This window comes from Emydura macquarii, unplaced genomic scaffold, assembly GCF_026122565.2.
Source record: "Emydura macquarii macquarii isolate MOO-44397 ecotype Brisbane River unplaced genomic scaffold, CSIRO-AGI_Emac_v2 contig_3517, whole genome shotgun sequence".
Taxonomy (NCBI): domain Eukaryota; kingdom Metazoa; phylum Chordata; order Testudines; family Chelidae; genus Emydura; species Emydura macquarii.
Genome location: NW_027133654.1, coordinates 6,452,315 through 6,471,257, shown reverse-complemented (window position 1 = coordinate 6,471,257; position 18,943 = coordinate 6,452,315). Strand labels below are relative to the sequence as shown.

The following is an 18,943-nucleotide window of genomic DNA, read 5'->3' as shown; positions in this document are numbered from 1 at the left end:
CCCATGCAATAATCATACTTTCACTTGCAGCATATACATATCCATAGTCTCCCTTTCCCCAATTTCACTGTTAAATCATCACTCTGAGTTGCTTGGATACACTGTATTAGGGACTGCTGTTTCTCAAAAAGAAAAGGAAGCTTAAAAATTAGGCATGGCTTTGCCTAGCACATCATCCTGTAACAGGTTTTGTACAGAATCTCTGCGACAGCACATGGGCACATTATTGTATGCATCATTTATCTGGACACTAACTGCCCCCAGGTTCATTTTAGAGCTGGAAGTCCCACTAAAAGGGTGCTTGGAACTCTGACTCCTCAGCCAGTCAAAAGAGAAATAAAGAAAAGCTATGACATTCTGACTAGCCTGAGGGGTTGATGTCTCAAACTAAACCTCAGGTTTAGAAGGGAAAGATTGGAAATTCCCTAATGAGTGCCAATAACCAAAGAAGGTTTCCAGGTTATCTAAGTCTCCTACCAAGCTGGGTAAACTTGAGGAATGACTTTGACAGATTAAAAGAGAGGAAGAGAGAAAACTTCCAGTCCAGCTGGTGCAGGAGAGAGAGAGGATTCCTGCTGGTACGGGATGAGCAAACAGGAGAGGAGAAAGATTACAGTTACATCAGTGTAAATCTGGAATCACTGTTGACTTCATTTGAGATTACACTGATGTAAAGCCAGAGAGAAACATTGCACTCTGGAATGACACATCTTAGGAAGAAAATGGGAATTTTCTAAGGTAGTATGTCCCAAACTTTTTAAAATTGAGGGGCCCCATTTCAGAAGATGGAAACCAATCATGTCCCCTCCAACCCTGAGATGTGTTTGTTAAATCCTACCTAAAGGAAGCAGTCAAATAGAGTAGATTGTGTAGATTCTTATAACATGATGCTTCCTCTCCTTTCTTATGTGCTTTGCTGAACAGTGAAATAATTTAAAATGTTGACATTTAAAGGATCATCATTGGTGTTTTAGCCATTGAAATGAATGGCACAATTCACACTTCTACACTAATGCTTCAGGCTCTCTGGAAAGAACATTGCTGCATAGGAACACTTCGGTCATGATTTTTTTTTTTAAACACAGTAACTTTTTATTAAAAAAAAAAAAAAAGCTGGGACACTGGAGAACAGTTGGGAGGTCTGTCTGTGCCCCTTTTTCCCCAAGAGGGGCACACCCCTTACCTGGGGAAAAGATGTTCTTAGATCAGAGATGGGCTCGGAGGACCTCTCCCCCTACCCACAAAAGCTAAAAGATAAGAAACACTGGATATACCAAAAGAGTGTAATTTTCTCCTGTAGCTCCTGACTCAGAAAACAAAAGGGAAAGTAAAGTCTAATTAGGAGCTAATCCACAGATCATAGCTACACAGAGGTGGGTGTGGTAGAGGATGTCCTTTTGCATGTGATTTTAGAGGATAACCTGGAGAAGCCAAATGAGATGACCTATGTTGTCTGAAGTAGACCAACACAGTATTGGTCTTCATTGACCAGGGTACATCTTCACTGCAGAGCTAATCCATGCTTTTACTTGGGTGTTACCCTCAATCTCTCTCCCATCAACACATACAACTGTCTCATCTGAGCTAGCTGGATTGTCTGAGGCTATATTTTAAAATCTGACGGCTGGTCTACACTCAGTGGAGGTGTACACATTCAAATGCTCCTCCCACCAACGCAATTCCCTTGCTATGCCAACATAATAAAACCCCCTCAATGAGAGGTGTCGGGTTTATGGCAGCACGGATAGGGTGACACAGTGTCTACACTGACACTGTGTGCCTTACGGCTGTTCGCTGTCATTCTTGTCCATTTCAGGGCTCCACTGAAATGAACAAGAATGACAGCTGGATCCCGCTCCAGTTTGGGAGCAGGGCGAGAAGCCTACAGCAGCTGGAGTTGGGAGCGGGGTCCAGCTGTCATTCTTGCGAGAAGCCCTGGGCAACTGTATCCCAGCTCCTGGGGGAGAACAGGGAAGGTAGAAGCCCTGGGAGCCTTCTCCCAGCGGGAAACAGGGAATGAGGGGGGGTAGACGGGCTCCCGCCAGGGGAGCTGAGAGATCGGTCAACTTACCTTTCTAGTGTAGACAAGACCTAAGTGAAGCTTTCATTTGGGTTGATAATCCAACCACTCTGCAATGTGGATGCAGGCTAAACCACTTGAGTGCCAATAGTCCTCCAGTGCTTTCCTAAATTCCCCCGTGAGCCCAGAAGGACAAGTGCTCTCGCACTTCGCTGGGAAAGAATCACAGAGTGTCTCAGCTTACTGCGTGCCAAGAACCATGGGAGATGCCCCCAGCAGTCCTAGCAACACACATGGATGAGTGCACATCCCTGAGGACTCAGTAACTCAGATAAAGCTTTGCAGTGTAGCCACGCACAGCTAAACTAGACAAATCCAGGTGTTCAGACCTACGGGCCAATCACCTGAATTAATGCTGCAGTGAAGACGTGTCTTAAGGCTCCTCGATGTTTAGTACACCATGAAGTGCAGATGAAGGCAACTTCAGAAAGCAGGAGTTGGGTTCAAGGCGCTTTGGAAACCAGTTTTGTCACGCAATTGTGCTAGTTAGGTGACTGATATTAGGCATAAAATTGACCATGCAACAATACTCTAGGAAAGTACTCTGACCTCAGACTTACCAACCACTCTGAAAACGGGGATGTCCCAATATAACACATACCCTTATTGAATCATTTTGCTTAAATATACTCAGAATTACACAGATTTTCAAAAACAGTCACTTAATCTACACAATATTTTTGCAACTGTTGCCTCCAATGATGATTTTTTTCAAACCAGCCTTGGAAATCTCATCCTTTTTGGCAGCGAGAGTCTGATCTATAATCTAATATACTAATAGCCCTTAATTAAAGCAATGTATTTCAGTCTGATCCAGCCAAAATACTCAATATATTGATGTTCTGGACCAAGAGACTGCTTTTTGTTTACATGTCATTTTTAAACACCACTTCATGTTCTGTACTGTGGTAATTTATTTTACCTAAACTCACAGTCTGCAGTGATAGCTTGATTTGGAAAACTTCATTCGTAGGTTTGTCCATCAAAGCAAACCTGCACTTAAGAGCTTCCAAATCCAAGCTAAAAACTTTTCTTGCTAAATCAAGTGCTCATTATTTTATAGTACTGAGGAACACCATCACCACATGCACAAAAAAAATCTAACCCACGATCCCCTAACATAGATATTTAAAATGATGGCTATGTGGAGATCTTATTTTCTTATGATTGGTGAACTTCTTTAGAAAAATCGGTGTTCAAAGATGGAACTCTCCCTAGGTAATCATCATTTTTAGCTAGAGCAGTGAATATAAATGATTTAGTGACTCTTCTCTTTTTAGGATGAGAGATACCAAAGTTTAGTTAGATGCTGCAATCTTTACTTGTATGCCTCTCACAAAGATATTCTCTAACAGCCTTCCAGTTGTGTAAATCGCTCAGGTTTTCCCTCATCCTAAAAACATACAAGATCGTGCTGGTGTACTGAATAACAATTTACCAGCTCAATGGATGACTCATTTTCTTTTACCCAGTTCTGAGAAAAGGACATTTACAGTCAATAGAGAGATGCCACCTTCTCCCCACCTACTTCCAAATTTAAAAATAACAGGCCAAATTCATCATTGGTGTAAATTCACTAGCATTACACCAGGGATAATTATGCCAATACTCTAAAGATCAACAGAAACAATACAGTTGGGAATCAAAATACTTTACATTGGACAGCACACCCCAGCAAAGAACAGCACACATGCTCCAAAGAGAGAGCCATATGTATCTTAGTCACCGAGGCAGTACAGATATTTTGTCACCCAATTTGTCTCAGTTGCTCCCTGCCCCAACCCATCTACCCAGCTCTAGGGCCCCGCCACCCATCCATCTGCTCTCCTGCTGCATATTTTTTCCCTCAAAGAAGACATTTCTGGTTTTGCTTATTAATAGTGAATGCTTGGGTTCCCACATATGCCCCAGAATTCTTTGTCAGCCAGCACTGTGGATTCTGAGGCTCATGTAAGATGCAGGATACTAGCTGCACATGTAAAATAAACATCAGCTGTTTGGGTGAGTGTGCAGGGGGATGCAGAAAGTCTACAGCAAGAGAAGGCTAGTTCAGGCTGACCTGTTGGTGAATGACCATAGTTGTCTCAATACTGTGGCATGGAAATTCAGAGATGATACCTAATCACCCATTTATGTATAATTAGCTTTCCTCCTGAGCCTGCCATGTCAACCAGTGTAGAGGCAAGTGTAAAATAGGAAAATGGCCTTTTTCGTGTGACTGTTCCAATTTATTTTAGAACTTTTTCTTTCCAAATGATCATTTGTCAATTTGTTGTTCACGTAATGGAATGATGCTGCAAGGAAGTACATTGTGCAAAATATCCCAATGAAAATGGGTATAGCAAATATTCTAAACCTGGTTAATTGCAAAATATGATCCATCCAGGAAGTAGATGCGGCACTACACATTTTAAAATGTACTGTGATTGAAATAAAAATTTCAGGAAGCAACTAGTTTTTCTTGCTTTCCTTTGTAATGCAATAGCAGAATACTGATAGTCTAAACCAACAACATTAAAGACTATGATCTTTGCTGGATCAACACCTGTGCAGTATTCTTAAGATGAAAAGCATTAAATAATGGCAAATATGTAAAGCCCACCCAAAATTCTGAATTATTCAAGTCAAGTCTCTCAACATTTTAGCCAGATTTTTTTATCTTTCCTAATTTTTTTTTTTTAAGCAAATTTAGTGATTGAAAAAGATGTTGAAATGTACAGGCTTCAGGTAAAATTTTGAAAGACGCCAGTGACTTAGGAGCGCAAGTCATGTTTTCAAAAGCAACTTAGGCCCCTAGGAGCCTAAGTTTCACTGAAAGTCATTGGGCCTAAATGGCTAAGTCACTTTTGAAAAATAGGACTTTGGCATCTAAGGTATTTTGGTGGTTTTGAAAATTGTACCCCTAGAGACTATTTAATGATAGAACATGCACAGCATGGGCAGTGCAAGATTCCCCTTCACTGAAGGGCTGGGACCACTTTGAGGAGTGAGAGGGCAGTTTTGTCTCAGTGTCCCTTTAATTCCCTGCTCAGTATGACAATTGTCATGACTTACTTTTCTGCTTGGAGATGGATTGAGACTACCAGCTCATTTCATTTCACATAAGTCACCAAATGATCAGTCAGTATAGACTGGATCTTCATTTGAACAGGTGACCTAGCAATGCAGAGCATTGTATCCTATTACCACTTCCTTGAGGCATCCAGTCTTACTGTTTTAAAATATTTATTTTATCCTTAATCTACCAGGAATTTGAACTGTACTAATGCAATCAACAGCAAACACATTTTCTTTTCTTTTTCAACTCCTTGTAGGACTTCCACATATTTTCTGCAGAACTGGGAGAAAAATGTGAAGCAATAAATGAGAAATTGGTGCAATTAGAAGATCAACTCCAAACAGCAATCTGCAACGTTGATGAAGGTTTTGTTCATATCCTTTTGCTATATAGATTAACTATTTGTTATCTTCCAGCTTCATGTAAAGCACTAGTTTATTTTAGCGTGGTCTATTATGTTAAGCAGGGTTGAAATCAGTGGCTCTTGCTAATGTGGACATTTTTAGTCTACTAAAACATTTGCATGGTGCTTATTCACTGTATCTAATCCAATGCCTGATGAAGTCAATGACAAGCCTTAAGTAGGAGTGAGGTAGGCCCTGTAAATGTAATCTTAGACTAAATGCTGAAATAGTCATCTGCTTATCTCTATCAATCTTATCTATGGCTTTTCTAATGTACATATCACTGTGGGTGTCTAGTGCACTAAATAGTACATGTGTAACAGCAACAGCCAATCTGCACTTTCAGACATGATCTATTTAGCCAAATTAAATGTGAACTCATGTGCAGTCAGAATTGATTATAGGTATCTAATCTGGCTATTGCATCATGTGGCATCTACCATGTGATTTAATCTGCATACAGTGCTGTACAGTGTAAATAGCCATGAGAGAGTTGGGTATTTGATTCTCTTTCTGATGAAATCCCTTGGATAAAATACAGAAAGAACTGAAAGGCTGCTTATACCATCCAGCATCTGGGTAAAGGTTGCTTAACCTTTACAGAGCCAACTGTCATGCCTACATATGTAGAAATTTTCCAACTTTAAAAGTATAGACTATTTTTTCACCTGTGTTTTCTAATCCTCTTATTATATGTGAAGAAATAAATTACCTCCACAAAAGGTAGTCTTTTTACTGAAAATGGAAATTAGCTTTCGTGAAGTGTAAATGTAAAAACATAAGAACAGATTGGTTGGGCTGGGTTCTTGGGCTAGTATTTACTCTGTGTAGGCTCTGAAGAGTTTACAGTCTAATACAAGACATACCTGTAAACAAGAGTTTACAACTTAATACAAGACAAAGACATGATGAGCCATAGAATAGTAGCTCAAGTAAGAGAAGACGGGTGGATGATTTGGGAGAAGGAAAAGGGAACAAGCTTTCCTGGGATGAGGAGCAGAAAGAGGGCTTTCTGGATGTCAGGGAGTTTGAGATTGTTCTTGGCACAGGAGCAACGGTGATAGAAATGCGCAGTCATGAGTGCAAGAAAAACAATAAAGGGAGCAGTAAAGAAAGAGGGTCAGGAATAGCATACAAAAAGAGAGCCAATAGACAGATGGGGCCAAGATTATGTAACACTTTGAAGATTAGGAAATGATACAGATGGAATCCTTTCAATGGCTTTCTAAGAGGGCAGCAATCTTGTTGGAGTGACACGAGAGAAGAATAATTTTGGAAGCACTAGGTGGACTTGATTGGAGAGAAAAGATATAAGGGGTGGGAAGGGAAGAATTTACAATAGCCAAATAATTGATGGACAAGAACTGGACAAGGGTTTTGGGGGAATGGGGAGTAATGAAGAGAGGATGGCTATATTACAAAGAAAAATGGGATAGGCCTCAGCTAGAGACAGGCTATGTGGGGAGAAGTGTAAAGATAACACTATGGTGGTAAATCCAGGAGACAAAGTATCACGTCACAGGGAGAACTGCACCTTGGACCTCCTTTAGTCCCTCTCAAGTGCAGCCTTTAGCTCACAGGCCTGGCTTCCTGCATTTCACTCTGGGCAGAACCATGCTGTCCAACCACTCGAGGGCTGGGTCACTGGGCTGCAGCCTCCCTGGCTCCCAACCAGATTAATGACACAGGCTGAACTACGTTTGACACTTGTAAGCCCTTTCACTCTGGGAACCTGTGACCAGGGAGTGGATTAAAGCAACTCAAAACAGGGTCTTCAAAACAAAGTATTATTCATTTGTTTTTGCAGAGGTATGAACCACTAAGAGCAAAGGGTAAAAACAATAAGCAGGCTCGATGCATTGCTCTTACCTACACTTTAATCATTCCTCACCAGCTTTTGAAGGTTCCCCTTAGCCCAGCTAATCCCCATCTCTGGCTGTGAAAAACATACTGTCCTGCTCGCACAAGGCTCTCTGTCTCTGTGTACTTTGTTGATTCTCCCTGGGCAGCCTCACGTAGCTCACCTAACCCTCCTCCCTTTACTAGGCCTATGCTCCTGTAATGGCTTAGTGTTCCCTTTGGTCTTTCTCTCCTCAGCTTTGGCAAAACAGCTATGTCACTAGGGCTGGGATTTAGGCATCCCATATTCATGGCTATAAATCTGGGTATTGTGTTGTACTCTTTGGGGGGATACTCCTTATCTAGGACATTGTTTTACCTTCCCTGCGTGGTTCTTTTAACAATGCCTTTTGATCTAATTCCATAGCAAGTAACCTATCATAAACACACACAAAGTCAAGCACCATATTCATAAAAAAGAATAGATATTTCCCAGTTTGTCTCAGAGATTCTTAATCATTGTGATTTCAGTGGAGATAGAAAAGAGAGTGGAGAAGGATTGAAAGGAAAGATAAAAAGTTTAGTTTTGGAGAGACTGCATTTGAAATGGTAGCTGGACACCCAAGAGAAGATGTCAGAAAGACACCTGGAGATGAGGAACTGAACAGAAGGCATGCAGTTCTAAGAAAGGTAGATCTGAGAATTCATCCTCATCAAAGCTATAGTTGAAACCATGAGAGTAGAGAAGGTCATAAAGAAAAGCAAGTGTAGAGGGCTAAGGACAAAATCTTAAGGGATGCTAACAGATGGAAGGAGAGGAAGATAAGACACTTTATTTGAGATGCTGCATTGTTTTATAGACCTGGAGAGCCATTACCAACCTTGCCAAAGCTTACATTATAGAATAAACCTGATATTTTTTAAAAAGTGCATAATATTTTACTGTTTAAAATTCCTATGAGAAACAGAATGATTCAGCCAATGTAATTAGCTACTTCGCAGTAATTTGTAGTCACTTAGGATCCCTCACTGCTCTAAATGTTTGTCTTATTTTTGCAGAATGATAATTAACCTGAGTTTAGCACAGACCAATTTGTAGTGCATCTATGAGGCATTTGTATAGTATGATTGATCAATCTTAATCCTGTTGAGATCTCTTTTCAGTGCTATATACATACTCACTTAATTCCCCTGGAAGTGGTGGGAGGTTCTAACTTTACACCTTATCCATTATTCTTAAATGAGCCAGGTATGTCTAATGCATAGTGCACTGGGGGACAGGAGTCTTCTGTTCCCAGCTCTGCCACAGACTTGCTATATTTTCTTTTGGATGTCACTTCACATCTATGTTTAAGTTTACCCAGCTGTGAAATGGGTGTGACAATAGTTGCATACCTTAGATTTGTTGTGAGGCTTCATACATTTTTGTTTGAAAATAACTTTGATTTTTGAACAACGGACACTACAGAAGCGCATAATTAGTATTTTTATAAATGCAGTATATGCTTCCATGTAGTGTAAATTCTAATTGTAAAAGTTGATTAAATTATTTAAAAATCACTTTGAACAGGCTTGTGGGTCAATCTCATTTAGAAACACAATTAAGTTTTCACCTAGATTAGCTTTGAGTGCCCCACAATTTCCTTCCCCACCTTAATTATGTTTTACTAGACAATATCTTTAACCGAATATGAAGCGATTTTCACAAGATTGATTTTAGCATGATCATGAACTTTGAAGTTAACATTGATACACAACCTATGAAACTTGTATGTAATAAACAATAGTGAAGAAAGACAATTTAATAGTGTTTGTTAAATGCACTATATTAGGTGAAAATTTCATTTCTAAGTCCAGGTTCTAAAGATCACAACATAAATCTGGAAGTCATGGGTTGGAGTCAAGTCTTGGCTCTTTGACATCAATGGAGTTAACTCCTGTAATGATGTATTGGATAACATGTAAAGTATGCCCTGGGGGAAGGACACTTACGACTTCCAGGAAGTGCATCAAAAACAAATAAGAAAACTTATTTAAAGTTTGTTGAATATCTCAAGTGATGGCTAGCAACATAGAGAGAGCCTTTAAAGACTAGATTACTGATTCAAATCCAGTAAAGGTCAATGTGACCAAAAGGGATGAAAATAGTCATATATTCATTATTCAAAATCAATCTGTTGGCTGTTCAGTGGCCTATGAAATAAGTGTGGCCTCATTCCTGATATGCTTGTGTTACAAAAATTAGCACCACAACTAACACTAGTTACTATTGTCAACAGAGGTTAAGGATCAATCTGAGGACTAATTATGTAATATTTTTACAACATTTTATTTATTGACTTAAGTGAAAACACTTGTTAACTCAAATGATAAGTGCTTATGTGGTCTTTATTAAAAACACATTTTAAGGTGTAAAATTCTATGGGAGGGGTATATATATATCATGTCTTTTTAAAATGTGATCTAGAACTTAATTAGTGCAGTAAAATCTTCCCAGCAAAACTCTTGATTTCTTGACATTTAGATAAAAAAAAAAGGAAACTGAATATACTGAGAGGGAAAAAAATTATGACCAAAATTTGCCGTGTGAGTGTATGGATGTAAATGAGGACAGAATTGATCCCATTGTCTTTTTAATGAAAAGGACTGTAAATGTCCCACAGAGAACTAACTTCCTGGAGCTGTCAAGAAATTCTGCCAATATTTAGTATACATCATGGCTTTGATTAATAATTAAATCTATATTAGAGGTGCCATTGTTTTTCATTATACATTTAGATGGCACATAACACGCGAATCAGCCATGCTGTTACTAGTAATTGCTGGTGTGACATGAACAAAGGAGAAAGCGATATTTCTTGGTGTTGAATATTTACACAGAACCTCTTGGGATTCTCATTTAATATTGAAGCTTCTCACTGCAAATATTAAACAGTACCTTTGTATAAAAAAAGCATCAGAGAGAATAAAAAAAATCTCAGCTGTAGCATTCTCTCTGACATGTTTGCTAAATTATATGTAGCATAACCAAATAAAATCACAAAACAGTCAACTATAGTTAATCAGTGGCAAATGTATGAAAACAGTCTGCATCATTAATTGGAAAAACCAAAGGAGGAGAGGTGACTCATTGCTGGTGTCTGCAGGGTTGATGAGAGGTGTTACTTTACTGACAGTAAAGGCCTAGAATTTCCAGTAAAATTAAATAGCTCCTATATTGCAATTTCACAGTCATTTTTGTTCTTAATTAGCAGTTATGGTTTGATAGACAATTTGAGTGCATGTAATAGTTCCTGCTAGAGAAAATGCCTTTGTTGAAAGAAAACTGGGTTGGGCTATCTTATGTTAAATGCACAAAATCCCCTTCCCCTTCCTGCTAAAAAACCCCCCACAAATGTTGAGTAATGATTTTGAAGTTTTAATAGCATGTTTAAATGCTGATTAGAGACATATAGGTCCTAACATATTTACTTCATCATATATTTGATGCAGACATTCTTATCTCATGTACATCAGTCTAAATTGGGGTAACTCTGTTAAGTCAATGGAGTTACACCAGTGTAAAACTGATGCCGGAGCAGATTCAAGCCCCATGTCTGCACCAAATATATGATGAAGTAAATATTTTGTTCTTGACCATACCTTAGAGTCAGGAGTCCCCACCTGGATGAACCTTTAAGAAATTCATGTTATGCATTACTGCAGGAACTCTCAAGACACTAATGTGGTGTTTGACCCCCCCCCACACACCCCATTTTTTATTATAGAATTGCAGGACCCAGCAGGACACTTGTCATGCATGTAACATTGGGTTTTGCAGCATCTCCATTATGCCTTATTGTTCCACCACCTTACACTTCTGTGGGAGGCTCTCTTCCACATTATATGTTCGTAAATAAAGTAAGGAGATTCTCAGACTAATGTAAGGTCTAGTTTTCAGCTTAGATCCTTCACTCTCAGGATGGCAGGGACCAGTCCTCATACATTTTTGACAGACATGAGGAAGGGAACACCACTCTTAGACTTTGGCCAATTCAAGGCTTGGTTTTGACAGACACCAAAGAAAGCACTTGCAGTACTCCCTTCATCACAGGAAGGGTTGCCTTCATGTTGCTTCTACAAGGGAAAAAGAAGAAAAGCGTGATATAAAAGGCTGGAGATGAGCTTGGAGAACTCCTTGCCTCACTCCAGCCCCATGAGAACAGTGACACAAATAGAGAAGAGTCAGGTAATTGAAAGTAAAGGCATTCCTAACTCAGTGCTCCTTCAATATGTAACTCTGGTAGTGTGGTGGGAATTACAACACATATGGTATAAGACATAACATTATGAACTGATCTCAGACCACTGCAGTATTTGAGGCCATTGTAAATAGGCAGAGTAGTTTGCCAGGTAGAATAGGAAAAAGAGAACAAAAACTAGTTAACAACCCACAAATATCTTTCTGACCATTTGTGCTCCTCCTGTATGTATTCTACCCCCACCCCCATTGTGTTCAGAGTATACTATTTACATATAAATAAGATTACATTATCAGAGATCTAAACCAGAAAATCCAAGTCTAAGTTATCACCTCAGCCTGCAATTCCAAAGCCTCCTATCACCCAACAACCTATTCTTAAAAAGTTGCCCATCTTCCTCCCCAAGGAATCTGATTGGTTTGTAGCATCCAGCCCTTCCTCATCTGCCCTGGAGCACCTGTGCCATGGGAGGAGGAAGGTTAATTGGGTTAATCCCCAGTTTTCCAGCAACGAAGCAGTGCCCCATGGCCCTGTGAGAGACATATAATGATATCGACCCTCATGCTAAACTCCATTTCTTACCAATAGTGGTTCTTCAAAGCAGTCTGTGTTCCATTGCCACAGTATTTCAGTCTTAGCTTTACAATTACTGGTGTCCTTTGGTTTGTCATATTGTGAATGTGGTGACCTTCCTGAGACTATTAGAATGTATTTCAAGTGCAAACCATTCAGTCATCTCTCTTCCCTCTCCATCATACTGCTCCTTTTATTAACATTTTTTTCTCTCTCTTCTTCCTGTCTCAGAGATATCCTATTCAGTGGTCGTGAAGCATATAATTTTGCTTCTTTTTTTTTCCTACCTAAAAAAAACCTTTTGTAATCATTTAGCATATTACAAACAACAGCATGTAATTCCAGGCTGCATATCAAAAGTAATTTAATCTCAGTGGTTTCTTGGTGTTCATAAACTGCATAAATTGTTCTTTTACTAGTATAAAAGTATTTTATCAGATTTCATCAGAACTTTGATTAAATTGCATCTTGGTATTCGGTCTGCAGGGCCAGCGTTAGTCTCGCTGTGGCCCAGGGCAGAAATTAAGGAGTGGGATCCCACCCCACCTCCCTTACTTGCTCATACATTGGATTTCTGCAACATTTCTGAAGCCAAAGCCCTATGGGGACCCCCTGTGGCATGGGCCCCAGGCAATTGCCCTGCTTGCTATCCCCTCACAATAACCCTGTCAGTCTGGGACCACTTATTACATGCTAACAAAACAATATTTCTCTGCCTCTTAGAGGTGGTATGAAACTTAATTCACTAGTGCTTGTAAAGTGCTTTGAGATCCTTGGATGGGAAAAGTACATAGAAGTGCATATTATTGTTATTTATATAAAGTCATAGATGGATTCTGTCTAGATTAATAAAGCCACCCAAAAATTAAGGAAAAATGTACCCTCTACAAAAAAAATTGATTTTTTTTCTCATAGTAAAGAGTGAAATGTCACTAAATTATATAAAAGATGAAGTCTTGAGGAAGCTCTAATACAATCAAAAGCTGACAAGTGTTTTCAAACTGGTGGTAGTGCCAGCCATAAAAATGTTTTGCGTAACTTTCCCATTATTTTCTATAGCCACATTTTTTCAAAAGAAAGAGCTTGCTTTTACAGTCGCATAACCTAAGGGTGTCTTTTTCTTTTGACATTGTATTGACATTGTGGTTGGGTAAAACAACATTTCATAATGGATGAGCAAAAGGGCAAAAGCAGTAATGCATATCCTTTCTGTGTACTAAGTTTTGAAAAAGTAAGGTTTTTGTTCCAGCCCCACTCTTTTCTCATTTACATTGAAGTAGAACTCAGGATTTCACAAATACTCTATGATGCTTTACTGTTGTAAACTAAGCCTTACTTTTCTCTACTATGTATTGAATCGGTCATTAGCTTTTTTGGGCCCTGATACTGCAAACTGACCTGTTTAGGAAATCATTAAGTAAATTAAGAAGGGGAAAAGGGTTCAAGAAATTTGTCCAAGAAAATTAGGAGACAATTGGCCTGTTCTTCCCAGGATAGCAGTTCTTCTGACTCATCCCCAGAAGGCTCCTACGCTAAAGGCTCTGGTTTCAAGGTTTTCATACATAGAAAGAATAAGCATCATAAAAGATTAGACTCCAGCATAACATGTCAGGGCAGGCGTGTATGGCTGAACACTTCACAGGCAATCAGAGAAACAGAGACGTTGGCAGAAACGGGAGCCAAAAACTCCCTGGACTAACCAGACCCTGCTTATTCTGTGGTCAGCCCTGCCACAACTTTCAGGATAACTGAACCCTGATCAGACTGAAGGTCAGCCACGTCACAACCCTGCTCACTACAGGTCGACCAGGCCTCATAAAGCCGGCTGTGGAGGACCAAGTGGGAGAGCAATCCGGACATGGAGGAACAAGCCAGCGGTAAAGGGCCTCTTGGCTCACCACTTATGTCTGACTAATTAACTCTGCCTGTTTTAACAAGGTGTGTTAGCTGTTATGAAAGTTGGCCTTGTTCACCCTAGGATTCAGTGAAGCAACACAGCTGTGCCATGCGGCTCGTCTGTAGCACTGTTTAGCTCCTTAAGGGATGCAGTCAGACAAGCCCGCACTATGCAGCTGTTAAGCAGCTCTGCCTGGGTCACTAAGGTTATATCTACACTGAAAAAAACCCCACCCACAACCAATCACCCCATGGTAGTGAGTCTTGGAGCTCGGGTCAACTGACTTGGGTCTGCATTACAGGGCTAAAAAGAGCAGTGTAGACATTCCCACTCAGACTGGCAAGGAGGGTGAGTCTCAGAGCCCTGAGATCAGCTCAAGTGGGAACAACCACACAGCTATTTTTAGCCCCATAGCATGAGCCGGTGAGACTGAGTCAAGTGACCTGTGCTCTGAGACTCTCTGCTATGGCGTTTGTTTTGTTTGTTCGGTTTTTTTTGCAGTGTACATTTACCACAAGGGATCCATTGAGACAAAGGGCTGTGCCATGCAGCTGTTATGTAGCTCTTGCTGGCTCACTCGGGCAGGGGCGTAGCTATGGGTGGGCTATGGCCCACCCACCTTGAAAGCAGGCCCACCCGAGCTCTGCTTAAGCTACCTGCACAACTGGAGCTTTCTTGGCCAGTGGCTTCCCAAACTTCCTGCTTCCGGCCACATGACTGGAAGCTGGAAGTTGGGTTTTTCAGTGGGCCCACCCATCTCAGGCACAGGCCTGCCAAACCATCACATCTGGCTACACCGCTGTACTCCGGGGTGCAGTGATAGGCCAAAACTATATTAGCAGCTTCGAAACATTCAGGAGGTCAGCAACTCGTGGAGCCATTAGACAAAGTTGTGGCAGAGTCCTCAGATAAATCAAAAAGGCCCTACAGGACTTTCTGATTCCAAAGCCAGGAAAAGGAATAGCCAGCTTTCTTACAGGCTTAAGTATCCTTTTCATGGCTAATCCCCTAAGTCAGTGTTTCTCAAATAGTGTTCCACGGAACCCTGGGGTTCCGCGGGCTGAGTTGAAGAGTTCTGCGAAAAAGCAGAACCGCGCCGCCGAACAGCTGATGGCGCCGCCGAAACCATCCTACACCGCGCCACCGAAAAGGGGAAGATTTCCTGGACTTTTCGGCGGAGGGTATGGCATGGCCGCGCAAGGGTTCCGCGGCGAAATCTAATTGAGAAACACTGCCCTAAGTACAGAAGGAGAGACTACACAAAAGCAGATGGAACAAGTTTAAGCCCAGGATGGGGAGAGAGCAGTCTTCCCACAATGCAAATTCCAACACCAGAAACAAACCCTGACTGTGGTCAGGCAGGTCCAATGAGCAATACGGGGGGAAGGTAGCTATTAAAATTCAAGGACCAATGGCCTTTCAACATCAGACAGATGTTGTTCAAGAAAGGTATGTCATAAGATTCCAAATCATTGTTTTCTCCCTTCTCCACTACTCTCAAATACTCAAAAGAAGTGGAATGTACCGAAGACCATAGATAATCTTTTGTGAATCAGCATGAGAGAGAGCCACAGAGGCAGAGAAGTTCTCCTGCCATTATTCAGGACAGAGCTGTGTTGGACTAAAAGCACCTGAACAAGTTCATAAGGAGGACCAGGCTCAAGGTGGACACTTTGAAGTCAATAGTGGCAAGAGGATTACCTTACATCAATCAACTTGAGGGAGGCCTACCTTCATGTGCCATTTCACCAGGCACACGGGAGATTTGCCATTTGCTCATGGGACCAATCATTTTCAATACAAAGTGCAGCCTTTCAGACTGTCATCTGTGCCTTGAGCGTTCACAAAATTCCTCATCATTTCGGTGGCTGTTCTCAGTCAGTAGGAGATACAGGTGTACTCTTTCCTGGGTGAGTTTCATGTCAGAGCCCCATCCACCGAGGAGTCCAGTTGAGTGACTTGGACCACAATTCAGATGTTGCAACAGCATGGATTTATAGTACATTCTGAAAAGGGTCATCTTCAGCTACCTCAGTGTCTCATTCATCTAGATGCAGAGGCTCACAAAAAAAATTTATCAGGGAAAGATAGGACATGATCAGATCATCAGTTCCTTCCTGAAGAGATGCCCAAAGACATCAGTCAGCACTCTAATGAATGTTCTAGGTGTGATGGTGTTCTGCATCGGGATAGTGCCTTGGGCAAGTATGAATATGAGGACTCTCCAGGGCTTCCTGCTGTCGATTCTGTTTCTGATTTTTCCATCTCAGAAAGTGACGAATTCTGTCACTTGTGTTGAATTCCCTGGACTGGTGGATGAGTCTAGAAGGATCACCAATACTTTGCAACGAGGAGAGAGCCGGAAGCCTTAGGCATAGAGGCCCATCGTTCTAGTGGCAAAAAGGATTACCACCTTTTACTTTTCCCCCAGTGCCAATCAACCAACAGGGTAATACAGAAAATTATAAAGGAGGAAATGGAAGTGATCTTAGTGTCTCCCCATGGGTCCAGGAGGCTTTGGTGTCCCAATCTGGTGGACATGTCAGTGGAGCCACCATTTTTCCTGAATCCGAGGCTGGATTTGTTATCCCAGGAACCAGTTCTTCACCAAGATCCAAGCAAATTAAATGTAGCAGCTTGACATTTGAAAGGAAGTTTCTAAAATGAAAGGTTACTCTGCTGGTCTTGTCAAAACTCTGTTGGCATCTAGGAGAAAGTCAACAAACAGGTTTTATTTGGGTTAAATTCACACAGAAGGAGACAAATCATCATCATTTAACCAAAGTGTCTTATGTTCTGGAATTTTTACTGAGCACTTTTGATCTCAGGTTGCAGGCTTATACCTTAAAAGTACACATTTCTGCATTGTCAACAGTTTTGAGGGTATCCAGAAACTCTTCTGTTTCCCACCATAAGGATATGTGTTGCTTCATTGGAGCAGTTCAGCTACTGGGTCCTCCTAAGGTGCATAGAGCATGGTCTTGGGATCTGAACATTGTGCTCAATGCCTTAATGCAAGTGCACTTTGAACTAATTAAATCAGTTTCCTTGCACTACCTTTTTCATCCCTATCCCCTTCTCAAGAAGGGTGTCCAAGTCGGGAGCTTTATCAACTGATCCATCCTTCTACGTCTTCCACAAAGATAAGGTGGTTTTGGGAACGAATCCCGCCTTTATTTCAAAAGTAAATTTGATTTTTTCACCGAGCACAAGTGATCTCATTGCCTTCCTTTTGTCCATTTACCTTCTCACCTAAAGGAGAAACCATGGCATTTGTTGGATGTAAGCACGCCTTAAAGACTTATCTGAAAAGAACACTGTTTTTCTTAATCTGTCTTTCTGGTTATATTTCATCCCGGGAAAAGAGGTGCTAAGACATCTAGATCATCACTCTCACAATAGAGCAAAAGGTCTCAATCCTCCAATGGAAACAAGAGCTCACTCAGTATGAGTGGAGGTGACATCATGGGCTGAGAATGCACAGGCCCGTTATGAGGCAATCTATAAAACTGCAGCGTGGTTATCCCTGCATCATTTACCAAGTTTTACAAGACACATACTCAATCTTCAGCTGATGCAGGTCCTGGAAGAGAATCCTTTCTCTAAGTGACATTATTTTGTTCCCTCCCTAGGAATTTCGTCACCGCTCAGAAAAATCTTACAATAAGGATCTGTGGACCTTGGCCAGAGAGAGAATGGGAGAATTTTTGGTTGCTTCCCTGAAAATTATCCCTTCTTTGAAGTGATAGGTCCACAGAGCCAGCCCTCCCTGGAAATCTATTAAGGGAAATCTGTCAGACATATGGTTAAAGTTCTCTGCAGAAGTTAAAATCCTTCTTGTTGTTCACAATGTTTCTTGTCAAGTATTTTTTTATACAAGGTGCTGATGCAGGAGGAGAGACTCCCCTTTTTTTGTTTCCTAGGCCACAGGGGTTAGCTTTGGAAGCATCTTGAAATAGAGGAAATCTTCGGAAGGTGGGGCTAGTCCTTTGTCTGCCGCCCAATCAGCTTTGATTCTGCCCCCTACGGCTACAGACTAGCAGTGACCCACACTGAGGATCTGTGGACTTGTCCCTTCAAAGAAGGGATGATTTTCAGGTAAGCACCCACAAATTCTCCCATTTCCTATGTATAAAATGCTGGAGAAGACAAGATGAAAGTTAACTAGTCCAAATTGTATCCCCATGTGCATGTGTGTGGGGCACAATGCCTGGGAATCCAAGGACAGAACAGGGTTTTACATTAGTGAGAATTACTGTTCATGAGCTGAAGAGTTGCCACAGTATTAGAAGGAGCTCTTTTGATATCCATTAACAATTGTGCTGCAATTTAAGGTTATTCCAATGGGAGATGAACTGCAATAGTGTTTTTGGGCATCAAAATAGACCATCTGTATTTTTATCTTCTCCTCACCAAACTGCCCTCCTGCCCTTCCTACCCCCACCATCCTCCCAAAAAACTCCAACTAACCCAGGTTCTTTCCTAACCCTTATAAGACAAGTGCTAAGGAATACTACTTGAGGACTTTCAAAGTTACTGGAAATCCAAAAATAAATAAACAAACAAACAAATAGAAAGCAAGTGTGAAATATGTATGAATATTTAATCCAAATGATTTGGAAGAACTTGAAGCCACAATTAGATAGCAATGCCCATCTGTTGTGGAACAGCAGAACAACAATTTATTTCATAACTTGGAGAGAAAAAAGGGCTGCCAATCACCTTTAGATTTATTCCTTAATAAAGCGTGTACAGTCTCTACAGAGGGAGATCCAGATGGTGAAGGAAACTCTGCAGGCCATGCTGATGCAGCTCCAGCCGGATAAGGAGGCAGGAGAAGATGAGGCTGGA

The 18,943-nt window shown here is 41.0% G+C and overlaps 1 protein-coding gene across 1 annotated transcript in view; it reads left to right on the top strand.

The window, feature by feature from the left end:
• DISC1 (DISC1 scaffold protein) overlaps positions 1–18,943 on the top strand; it is a 311,403-nt gene that overhangs the window by 291,321 nt on the left and 1,139 nt on the right. Inside the window, 2 exon segments of the mRNA XM_067535895.1 lie at positions 5,395–5,513; positions 18,847–18,943. Coding sequence (XP_067391996.1) covers positions 5,395–5,513; positions 18,847–18,943 — 216 coding nt within the window.